This window comes from Chanos chanos, chromosome 13 (assembly GCF_902362185.1).
Source record: "Chanos chanos chromosome 13, fChaCha1.1, whole genome shotgun sequence".
NCBI classification, from domain to species: Eukaryota; Metazoa; Chordata; class Actinopteri; order Gonorynchiformes; family Chanidae; genus Chanos; species Chanos chanos.
Window position 1 is genome coordinate 16,394,544 of NC_044507.1, and position 12,500 is coordinate 16,407,043.

Below are 12,500 nucleotides of genomic sequence, written 5' to 3' on the forward strand. Positions count from 1 at the left end.
GGCTGTTAAATCGCTCATCAAATTGTAGTGGCTTTAATCTGTACCGTGAACAAGGCTGCTCCTCATTCATTTGCATCTACTGTACATGCAGAGCGTGTGGCTGATGAAATAACGTATCAGCAGTTTCTACACACTTGTCGTCTGACTTTATCTACTGATTCCGTGTAAAAATAAACAAAAAGTCCAAGTTGCAGTTACCACTGCGGTCAAATCGTGGATGGAAATATTTCCACAGCGGTCTTCTTAACCTCCTTATCTCTAACGCCTAGTTTGGTATGAGAGAAATATGGTAAATATAGCGTTACCACCATCAATTATCTTTACCAAACACATCACTCTCTCTAAACAGGGTGGTCTAAAAAGCCCACACATTGACAGGAAATCACCTTTAACCTATATGTTGTTTTAGGCAACAACTGGCCAATGTCAGTGTCACTAGCTGGCTAAGGTCAGGAGGCGTTTGCATGGGTGGCACGTAGACTCCCAAATCGCACTGCTCTCTTGACCAGACAGGTCAAGGCTCCGGCAAAGGACTTCTTAAAACCCCGCTGCATCACTCCTTTTGACAGGTTTTAGACTCGAGGGCTTACTGCTGAACTGAGCTTTCACGTGCTCTAGTGTTGTTTATTTTACACATTTTAAAGGACGAATAAATGAAATTCTCTGGATATCAACTCAAGCTAAATAGCTCCGCAGTGTCCTAGGAATATCCGTTGTAGCATCATGCCGTTTGAGAAAACATTTCAGATGCCCGTTGAATCATGATTGGTGACTACCATTGAATGAGGACTGAATAAATGAATGCTTGTCTGTAAAAGAGAGAAATAAAGACAGAAAAACAGGAACATGCAAAGGCAGAGTGTTGTGTAGACTATAAAACAACAGAAAGAAATGTCAGGAACAGTGTAGGTGCATTAGCTAAAGGACAAGGCTAATGCATTTACAAGATAATGCAATACATCCCTCAGTCTCTTTATCTGTCATTTATGACCTAGTCCCAGTCGATAATATTGACTGTTCTAAACAAGATGTGTCCTTCCATTAGTCTGTGTGTGTGTGTGTTTAAAGTCCATTAACAGATCAGATCAAACAGACGTGGCCTCTTACACAACAAAGCCAGTCCCCTCAGATGTCCTGGAAACCCAGAGTATAATCCGGAAAACTGCCCTTTACCAAAAAACATGCCACAGCAGCCATGATCTAACACTCTTCCAAACACACAACATGCCGCGGGAAGTACTGTACATAGTCCAAATGAATGCCCTGAGCCCATTCAAACCACAAAACTACACACACTCTCTCTCTCTCGCTCTCTCTCTCTCTCCCTCAGTGCAAGTTCAGAGCTTTGCACACACTCTAAATACTTGCTCTCACAACAAGACTCCAAACCGCTTGCCAGTCTCACATAATCTGTCGACCGGCTGCGAGCAAACCCCAGCACCTGACCAAAAACCAGGCAGAGAGGACAGATGAAGAGCAGAACAGAAAGAAATGGGAGGAGATAAAGAGAGAGAGAGAGAGAGCTGGAAGAGAAGAGAAGAGAAGAGGAAAGGAGAGGGAGAGAGGGCCCGTGGCCATGTCTATTGCACAATGTGCATTCATTCTGGGATGGGGTTCAACTCTAAGAGGCTGAAGGAGGGGAAAAATGTGTGGATCTGGGCCTCACTCTTAGAACGAGGGCTCTGTTTCTCATTTACACTTCAGAGACCACAGCCCAGAATGAGCTCACCGTGAAAGAACAACAGTAAAAAAAAAATAAATAAATAACAGCAATGGAGAAAGTGAACAACAGGAAAAAACTGAGGAGAAAAAGAGAGAAAGACAGTGAGAGGGACGGGGGGGACGGACCAGAGAGCAGATGGAGTGCATTTCACTTTTGTGTATAGGTACTGCAAAAGAGAAATGTAAACATTATGTTACATGCCAATAAACTGTCTAAGTGAAAGAGACAGAGTGAATCGTGTTCAGAATACTGAGTCAGAAGAAGGGAGCTGGGATAGAGAAGGGGGTGAAGAGCAGAGCTGAGCAGAGAGAGAAAGAAAGTGAGAGAATGTGTGTGTGTGTGTGAGAGAGAGTGAGTGAGAGAGAGAGTGAGAGAGAGCAAGAGAGAGAGAGAAAGAGAGAGAGAGAGAGAGAGAAAGAGTGAGAACTTGGCGAGATGTGGTGGAGGCTTTCTCTGGAGAGCAGCAGACGGAGACGATTAGCGGTGGTTCTGGAATGTGAGGGTCAGAGTTCTGGGATCTGCTGAGACCAGCTCTGTAAACACGGCCCCACCTCACCATCAGAAACCCCTCAACGACTAATACACACACACAACTCTACAAACTCACCATCAGAAACCCCTCAACAACTAATACACACACAGAACTCTATAAACTCACCATCAGAAACCCCTCAACAACTAATACACACACAGAACTCTATAAACTCACCATCAGAAACCCCTCAACGACTAATACACACACACAACTCTACAAACTCACCATCAGAAACCCCTCAACGACTAATACACACACACAACTCTACAAACTCACCATCAGAAACCCCTCAACAACTAATACACACACACACAACTCTACAAACTCACCATCAGAAACCCCTCAACGACTAATACACACACACAACTCTACAAACTCACCATCAGAAACCCCTCAACCACTAATACACACACACAACTCTACAAACTCACCATCAGAAACCCCTCAACAACTAATACACACACACAACTCTACAAACTCACCATCAGAAATCCCTCAACAACTAATACACACACACAACTCTATAAACTCACCATCAGAAACCTCTCAACAACTAATACACACACAGAACTCTATAAACTCACCATCAGAAACCCCTCAACAACTAATACACACACAGAACTCTACAAACTCACCATCAGAAACCCCTCAACGACCAATACACACACACAACTCTACAAACTCTGCAAAATAATACCCAAAACACGTACGTCTAAAACAATTCACGACCACACATGCATCAGGAATAGCGTGAATCAAAGAATCAAACAATCCATGCAAATCCAAGAATGCCATCCAAATCCAGGAAATTGCACAAAACCAACATTTATGTGGAAACACACAAACACAAAGAGCTAAAACTAATTGCATAAAACCACAAACACCACAGGGTCTTCAGAGTGTTATGAGACCCAGAAAAGTCCAACTCACACATAACACAAACCACAGAATGTAAACAACGCCACACAAAACAGCCAAACGCCAAACTGCACAAAAGAACAGGAACAAAGAACATCAAATCATAATTTGACTGGATGAAATCATCAAAGCATAACTACTAAATACAAAGAGAAAGAAAGAAAGAAAGAGGGAGAGAGAGAGAAACACAAAACACAGTTTCTCACAGAGAAAGTTCACGTTGTTTTTCAGTTCAACATAAAGTGCAACAGATTTGCTGGGCTATTCATTTCTTCTTTGATTAAACAACAGCTATCAAGTTTACTTTCTTAACGTGAAACATGTTACTAGCATAAACAGGAACAACATATACTGCAATGCTGCTGACAAGTTCAAACAGCAACTTTATATAATAATTATAAGGAGGGATAAGAATGACTTCTGATAAGAATGTCTCTCCTTAATTTGTGGGTTTCCATTAAGTGTGACAATGGAGTAATTCTCTTTTCTTTCTTTGTGGTTTACTCTTGCCGTCTGAACAAAGACAGCCTTTGTAAGGCAGGTAGTCAGGTGTGCATAGCCAAGAATGCATGCATACACACATACAAACACACACACACGCACGCACGCGCGAGCACACACACGACCGGAGGTGTGTATGGAGCTGCTGGAGTCAAAGGCTGATGAGCTCATTGAGAGAGCAATGATTAAAGTACTATCATCCACTGAACTTCTGATTAAATGTATTGTAATACAGAGAGATGACGAGGGTGTAGATAAGACCTCTAATGGAGGGATTTTTTTTTTTTTTTTTGTAGCGTAGTATATGATGAGGGCAGCGGTAAATGTTCCTGAGTCCGAATGGGCCAGATTTGTTGTTTTTGGGTGTTCTGTTTTGTCTGCCCCGATCAGCTCAAAGAAAAGACAAATGGCACCCAGAACAAAGGGGGAAAAAAAGACAAAAACAAAAACAGTCTCTGTATCTCATCTTACCATCTTTAGTCATTCTCTTTCTTTCTTTCTTTCTTTCTCTCGCTCTCTCTCTCACAAACACAAAGAAAAACACACAGAGTCACAAAGCCACATGTCTAAGATCCTTATTCCTCTGTGATGGTTCCCAGCATTCGTGCATATCACCAAAACACACATACACGCACAAACCCCTCTCACTGGAGAATAGCAGTTATGACAAGCTGTGAGATGGGCTAATGTAACAGAGGGGGTTGGGGAGGACTGGGTCAGATTAAAGTTTGTTAACCACCCCCCCTCCTCCTCCACCACCCCCCCCTGCAAGTCTCCCCAGCGCAGCAACACTGTCTTCGACTGTTGTTACTGTTGCCGTCCAGTCCAGACATGCTTATCCCGGTCCCTGGCTTATGTTTTTACCCTCTCCTGTGCGAGGAGCATCCGCAGGCAAAGAGCAGCTAAACAAGAGCTGTGATGAAAGCTCGCGACGGAAAAACCAGCTGAGGTTTGTCATAGCTCCAGATTTGGGAGAGATGTATGACTGGGAGGAGGGAAGTAGGGTGGGGGCTTTGGGCGTTGTGGGTGTTGGGTGGGGGGGTGAAGACAACAAAGCAGGTGAGAGATCTTGATAGCCGGTCATGCTATGTACAGTCAGTCAGTCAGGCACCTGGAGGCTGTCTAGAGTGTAGAGATGATGGGATACGGGTGGAGAGGAGGGATGGTGGGCTGGGAGAGGGGGGTGGAGGAGTTTTCATTAGCTCTGAGACGGCAGAAAGAAACAGAGGGAGGGAGGGAGGGGTAAAAAGCCCAGGATCAAAGATGAAGAGATCATCTCTTGGCACATTCCTCCACCGTTATGAAGACAAAAGAACTCGCCAGTCTCTGGTAGAGACACACATATGAACTTTCGAAGCTGCAAAACAAGGATCGAGCTGAAGTAATTACTACGGTAAAAGTAGATCATTTCCCCCTCTTCCCGCTGATAAACGTAATCCTTTCATTTATATGGCCTCTGAGTGCTATGATACGAGGGCTTTTTCGCTCAAGCCACGTGAACCACAGACAGGCAGCTATGACGGAACCCACCCCCTTTTGACATGTGTGCCCTAAAACAGATCCATAACATCCAGCACCAACACAGCCTAAAGCTGCACACACACCACACACACACACACACACACACCCACACCGTGACCCCGTTCTCTGTCGCTCAAGGCTTTTTCCTCGCTCAGGCACGTCAGCTCTCTCTCTCGCCCAGGACACAGGCCGGCTGATGGCTCAGCCAATCACAGGTCACGACACGCGCTAATAGATGAGGTGAGAGTGACTGAGAGCAGCGGTTAGCATCTGGGCTAATGGGCTTTAGCCTCGAGGCTTTGAGGTAATGGAGCTGTCTGTTACGCCAGCGCTGTTAGCAGGACAAATGAGGAGAGATTTAGAAAGCAACACATTCATCCTTGGGCTAATTATTCCAAAAGAGACGAACATACTTGTTACAGTTGGTATGAAAGTATGATAACTCTTCCACAGGCTAACATGGTTAACGACTTCATGAAATTCATAAATTGTGTTTGCTTTTTACTCTGACGCATTAAGGGGGAAAAACAAAAATAACTAAACTGTGAAGTATGCGGGGGAGGGGAAAAAAAACTTCATCCTGAGTAACTCACATTGTACCTGAATTTCTAGACGAGTTTCCTAAGCTTTTGTAAATAACCACTTAGCAGATTAGTACATACTTACGAACAGTTTCGTTCTTAAAGTCTACATTTCCCATAGCTTTGAGCATAACTGACAGCTACAATTGTATCAACACCACTAGACTCATTAACAGTCAGTTATGTGCAGACACACAAACATGGACGACTGTGATTTCACAGGCTTCAGAGTGTCAACACCCACATTTCCGACTAACCCAGACACCTCTCGGACCAACATGCTGTGGCCTGCTCTGGGCTTTCTGTCTCACTCGACAGCTTTTAATGCCAAGTGCATGGAAACATAAACCCCGTTATACACAAACCAACAGCTTAATATCTCTCTCTCTCTCTCTTACACACACACACACACACCAACACACCTCACACTTTACTCATTTCCTCTGGGCCCCCTATTGGAATACCTTCCATCCATAATTGCATTTTGCAAAAAAAAGAAAAGAGAAAGACAGAGTGAGTGAGTGAGTGAGAGAGAGAGGGAGAGAGAGAAGATAAGCAGGAGAAGAAGGCTCTTTGAGCTCTGTCTGATCACACAGAGAGATATGGAACCTGTCTACTCCACGCACCTCTTCTCCTGAAAGTCTTTCCATTCTGTGTCTAGTCTGTGCTCGCCTCTCTGATGTCTGACTGACTTCCTACGACTTCATCTCACTTCCTCACGCCAATCAAACCACCAGTCAATACCATCCGCAAACTCAAATAAAAACTTCCCTGCTGCAGTTATGCCGTCTTATCAAGATGGTCAAACTAAACCACGGCAAATTACAAATCCCAGCGCATCTACGTACAGTATGCTCCACAAATATACCTCGCTTTATCGCCACAAAAAGTGGTGAAAACTTTCAAACGCCCTCAGTTCTAAAACTTTTTTGCAGTCTCTGACAATTAGCTGATCCTAGTCTCAATCTGGTGAGAACTATAAAATTGGGGGAGAAGGTGTTGCTGGTGGTGATGGGGGGTAATGTGGTCACAAGAGCTCTAGAGGTGCCTGTTTCAACGTGTTCTCTTAAGGCACACCACAGAGCAGGTATGTCAATGGCCTCTCTATCCACTCTCACCCTCAACAACCATGCTGGACATGCATACTCAAGTACATCCTCAGGGCATGCATTTCATCCAGCCCTTTACACATATCAAAACAAAAAGTAAGAATGCAACCACAAAAGTATTCAAACAACCTGCCCCCCTGCCTCCCCCCTCCTCTCTCTCACACACACACACACACATACACAGACATAGTGAAACTGACTTGAACCAGAAAATTCTCTGTGTGCGATCAATTTCTTTCCCAGAATGTTCAAATGCCCCTATAAACAAACTGGGTCACTGTTCACTGGAGCTCAAGGAGTCAGGAGTCAACATTAACCTGCACAGCATGGATTTCTCAGACCAATCGCCAGGCCGAGTTTTTCTCTTTTTTTCTTTGTTTGTTTCTTTTTTTTGGGGGGGGGGGGGGGGGGGGGTGGACTTAACAGAAACGAATAAAAATGCCATTGTATGAACACCCTGTTTTTTTGCATAAGACCTACCTAAAAAAATACGGTTCCTGCACTCCAGGTAAGGATTACAATCCACAAAAGAAGCAAACATTAAAACAGAAGCAAAACTTACTTGGACAGAAAATCGCAGCATTGTCATTGAAGAACCTTAAACTAGAAACATCTCACTGAAATAAAGGGACATTCTGGAAAATCCCAAAATATCCCCATCTATAAACATATCAACATTAGGAGCAGGTGGATTTTCCCTCTGCATATGCGGTGCAGGGAAAGGAACAGTGGAGAAAGTTAAGTGATCTTTGTCAACATCAAGGGGACGTCCTACTCGTGCCATGTCAACAGAGGAGAAAAGTGCGTTGGTACAGCTGACATGAAAACATGGAGTCATAATAGTCCTTTCCTCTTCCACATCATTAAACCGTCATTAGGCGTCGTGCCCTGACAACCCTTTCACCATCAAGTTCTTGACTTTCTCTGTGTGTACCAGTTACACATTTCTTATGGCTTTGAAACAAACATGCATACCCAAAACACAGACTCATCCACAGTGGCGCATGAGTGTTGGTCTAAATCCAACTTCTTACTGGCCTGTTGGTAAACAGAACAATTATGTTTACTGTCATGTGATAAAGTAAAAGATTTGGAACATGAACAATGCAAGTCTGGTGTAATTATTTACATGGCACCTCCTTTGTGACTAAGCCTGAACTTCTGCATTTCCTACAAGTGTATGATGGAGGGAATACTGTACCTTGAGGCTGACAGGAGTAGACTATGGCATTCAATGAGTGTGTGCATGTTTATTACAATCAAAATAATCAGAGTTTAGGACAGCTCATAACCGTCACAACGGACCTGTCGGTCCGCTTTAGCAAGTTCTCTAAAAATTACATGTGCTTGAGTAAATACACCCCGATCACATGCCGTTGCACTGATCACTCAAATACACGTGTTAACGTTTAGTTCCATAGAGTCTAAAAGTCTCTTTAACTGGAATTAGAGAAAATAACTGGAAAAACTGTTTTGCCAAGAGCTGCACGAACCATTTGATATATTCTTCCACCACGAAGAAAAGCTATAAACAAATTTAAGGAGCAGCTTGTTTCAGAATCTTGCAGAATTAGACAACTGCGTGAACATTTGGCAGAATTATGTCGTTCGCAAAACTGACAACACATAAACGTTATTTTGTCAACTGAAATGTCGCCGCTTAATGCCTGCCTTTTCCTTGAGAACTACTGTTGTCATGGATACATGCGAATTCCCAGGACAACACTTCTGCCAACTAGTCCTTCCAGTGTTTAGAATGTTGCTTTACCACGTGGTTAAGGTTGTGAACTTGTTTTTCCCTTCGTAAACCTCTGAACTGGGTCTTTGAAAGGATTATAGCTGTATTGTGACCTGTTGAACTTTTACGCTTGTATTCAAAGTTCCCCCTCATCTTCCACCCACTACAATGACAGGACAAATAAACTGACTGTCAGAGCAATTATTTCAGTCTTTGAAAAATCTGTTTTGCACTTAAAAATATTATACAACTTGGACTGACGAAGGCATATGAAAGTGGCTTTCTTAAGCGCACGGATGCATTGCTACATTAAACTGACTCCACGAAGAGACAATGTGATAAACTATGTTGTACACACTGAGGTTCGTAGAATTTCTTACCAACAAAAAGACAAAGAACGTCCAAGCCGACAAGCATCTTTCTGCTTGAGCAGAACGCGGTATCCACAGGTTCAGGGACACCAAGTTTGTGCTTCTTCCCATTCTCCTTCATGGGTTCTCCCGTTCCCCCGTTGTCGGCTAACCGCTGCTGAAGTTCTGCGTCCCTAGGACTCGGGTGACTGTTGGTCGAATTAAACTTCTGCATCCTTCCCAAGTTTACTTCAGACAGACAAACTGTTGCACAAACAGTGCACAGACCATAAAACAGTTTATCTTCAAGGGCAAGAGTTTGTCATAAGTTAAACAGAAATGTCGAACGGCAAAGCGTCTGTCATGTAGTTCCTAAATTACCAGCACACGTGCTATTAGGTGAATAAACAACTTTCGCTGTGTCCAAATGTCGTTTTTCCTTCTTAAAAGAGTTCAGTGAGTCTTAGCATAATAACGCGGTGACTGTCAATGCTACATGATCGATTTAGCGAAGTAATTACTGCTCGGAAACACTTGACTTTATCTAAAGAGCCTAAACAGACGTCATTACACTCCAGTCATCAGAACTCCGTTCGTTTTCGATATTTTCTTCCCATAGCCAACAAACTTCTCAACTCAGTGTTTTGATTTGCAGGCATTATTCTTCCCCCGCCCTCCCGTTGCCCCTGTCCCCTCACAGTAGTTGGAATACTTAGCATAACACACCCGTGGGCCGCGCCCTCTCGCTATCTCATATTTAGTCATAAATGATTTACGAAATAATCAGAGTGGTTTACTAAAGCCAATACCTATTTCCCAGTATGTGAATGAAGAACTTATCGGTTGTTTTATTTGGCTAAATTATTTATGCAGTGTTAAATGCATTTATGCATATCTGAATGGATTTGTTCGTTTATTAGCATTTTATTTACCACTGTCACTTCAGGACAAGACACGTTCAGTGTTAAACATTTAATAACTAACCGAATAGTAATGGTTTTATTCACTTTAAAATTACAATAATTCCATGTACTTTACTGGAGATTTGTAATGTGATAAATGATTTATGTGAATTCGGAATACGTTTGTGCAAAAGCAGACGTCCCGTGCATTCTTAAAGGTCCAGTCCAGTCTCTGAGGACAGAATGTCACAGGAAATCTGTCAAAGACCTGTTTTTTAATGAAGCTGCTTCAGATATCAAAGTCACTGTACAGAGATTTACCATTCAGCATTAGTTGATGTCACTCCATCACTCGCTTTTCCGTAATATTTTAAGAACTGGATGTTCGATGCTGTGCATCATTTTGTTGTTGACTTAGAAGTATTTAAAAACTGCCAGGTGCATTTCACCGCGGTTACTGGCTTTCAGGTAAACAAGCATGGCCGTACTCAGTATGCCTTTTAGAAAATATTTTCATACCTGAAGACAATTTAGGCATACACCTCTTTCATTTTTATGTGGGTTGTCTACATCACACTGAAGTTTAGTTCTCACTGAGTAATGTTCAAATGTGTATTGAGAACTATGAGGCCCAAGTGTGTGTCTGTACTTAAGGGAAATTGTGCCACCTGGTGACCCAGCAAACACAGAACGTTCAACTAACGTTAGCCTATGGTTCTCCTCTGGTTAGAGATCAGTAAACATAAATAGCACTAGTAAAAGGTGTGGACAATAATACTTTTCTGTATTTGCCTAGGCGTTGCTCACTTATGCGTTAATACAATAAAATAAGGAGGATATTGTGTATCATATTGGCAACAGACACATGCAGTTGTTTAACTAATGGGCTGATCTCCCCACAGGAACTGAAAACGCTTCTTGTTGTACTTACACGCACTTACTTAAGTAAAAGCACAGACAGTTTGAGTGTGTTCCTGTAGGTTAACACAGACAGAAAATTCCTCTCAAAATAAAAGATTAAAATAATAATTAAAACATTTAAATATGTGATTTCACAATCTGACCTGTAGATGGCGGTAGCTACCACAAAGTTTAAGTTTTCTTTTTTAAACTGGTGGTGTTTTGGGATGAGGTTTATCATCATATTTAAGGAAAAGTGCAACGGATAAATTTATTTCTACTATTGTGTTCTTATCTCATACCAATTCTACAATTGGGGCGTCATCCTTGTAACAGCTGACCTTTAAGATTCTAACAATTAGCATCTATATTTGGAAAATGATTGTGGCCAGTTGGAGCCAGCTAGCCAGGTGGAAATAGCGTAGGCTGCCTAGCTCGCTCAGTTCTTGGCTCTGTATTCTCACATTCTCCCACTATTTGTGAACCCCTTTGTGCAGATCCAAGTTCAAGTTCTTAAGTGTGTTCAGAGTTAGTTTTATGCATCAGACTCACAAGGATGAAGTCTAATGTAACAACACAGTGGTGAACTTTCTGGGGGAAAAAAAAAAGAAGTTCGACCTTTTCATTAAGCAGCACTTGACCCGACGCATCTTAAACAAAAATAAACAAACAAAAAAACAAAAATAAACAAAAAACCTCCCAAAGACAAACAAAAATCTGCTTACACGTGACCAATCGTTTTTATTTTAATCTTGTCTTTGCAAAGGTGAGTTTACTAAAAAAAAAAAAAAAAAAAAAAAAAGAATGAGTTCTAAAGAAGATAGAACATGCCCTCCTTTAGGAAAAAGCTTAAGTCTGTTCATAAAAGATAGATTAATCATCACTTTAACATGCTTCCAGTTTTTTTTCTTTTGTTTTTTGTTTTTGTTTTTGTTTGTTTGTTTGTTTGTTTGTTTGTGCAGTGTTGCATGTCAGGATAGAGGACTACAGCCCACAGTAAGGATGCACAAGCATCACTGTCACACAGTAACTCTGTCACACATTTGTCCTCCTCAGTCTGAAAAATCCCCAGGGGTGCAATTCTGCTCAGTAATGCCAGAATGACAAAACACAACCAGCTGTTCTCCTGAAGTCTTTTGAGAGCAAGAGCTAATTTTCACCAAGAAAAAGCAGTTTGTGGTTCGGGCTTAACCACGCCCATAATATTTGTGGCTAGTTTTATGTCTAGTTTGTGATTGCTAGAGTGGGTTTGGGTCTTAGAGGGCAAAAATGCTAAGGAAATGGTGGGTAATTAAACAAGGATGTAAGGGTAGAGACCATGGAAACTGAGTAGGTTTAAGGTCATTTACAGAGAAACCCTCTACTCCCCTAATTCATAGAAACTTCCCCTTTCTTTTGATTATAGACAGAAAAAAATGTACCGTTGGTTCCTTTTCTCATCAAGACTTTTAACTTTTCAAATTACCTATTGCCTTCCTTCTCGTTAGAGCTCTCAGAGATATTTCCACCAAAAAAAGAAGTGATATGAACTTAGATGACTTAAGAGGAATTTAGACAATGTTAGATTACTAGGATGATTTAAAATCACTTGTTGACTTTAGGTAGATCACCTTAGATGACTATGATATTTTAAATGGCACTAGATGACTGACAATTTTACATGACCTTAGATAACCGTGATGACTTGAGGTAACTTTAGTTTAGTTACTTTAAAAAACTTAG

General features: G+C 41.9%; 1 protein-coding gene across 1 annotated transcript in view; it reads right to left on the reverse strand.

The window, feature by feature from the left end:
• ppap2d (phosphatidic acid phosphatase type 2D) overlaps positions 1–9,608 on the reverse strand; it is a 16,890-nt gene extending 7,282 nt beyond the window's left edge. The window contains exon 1 of the mRNA XM_030790937.1: positions 9,007–9,608. Within this exon, the coding sequence (XP_030646797.1) occupies positions 9,007–9,211 (205 nt within the window). The 5' untranslated portion in view covers positions 9,212–9,608. The remainder of the gene's footprint in view (positions 1–9,006) is intronic.
• Between the last annotated feature and the right edge of the window lie 2,892 nt (positions 9,609–12,500).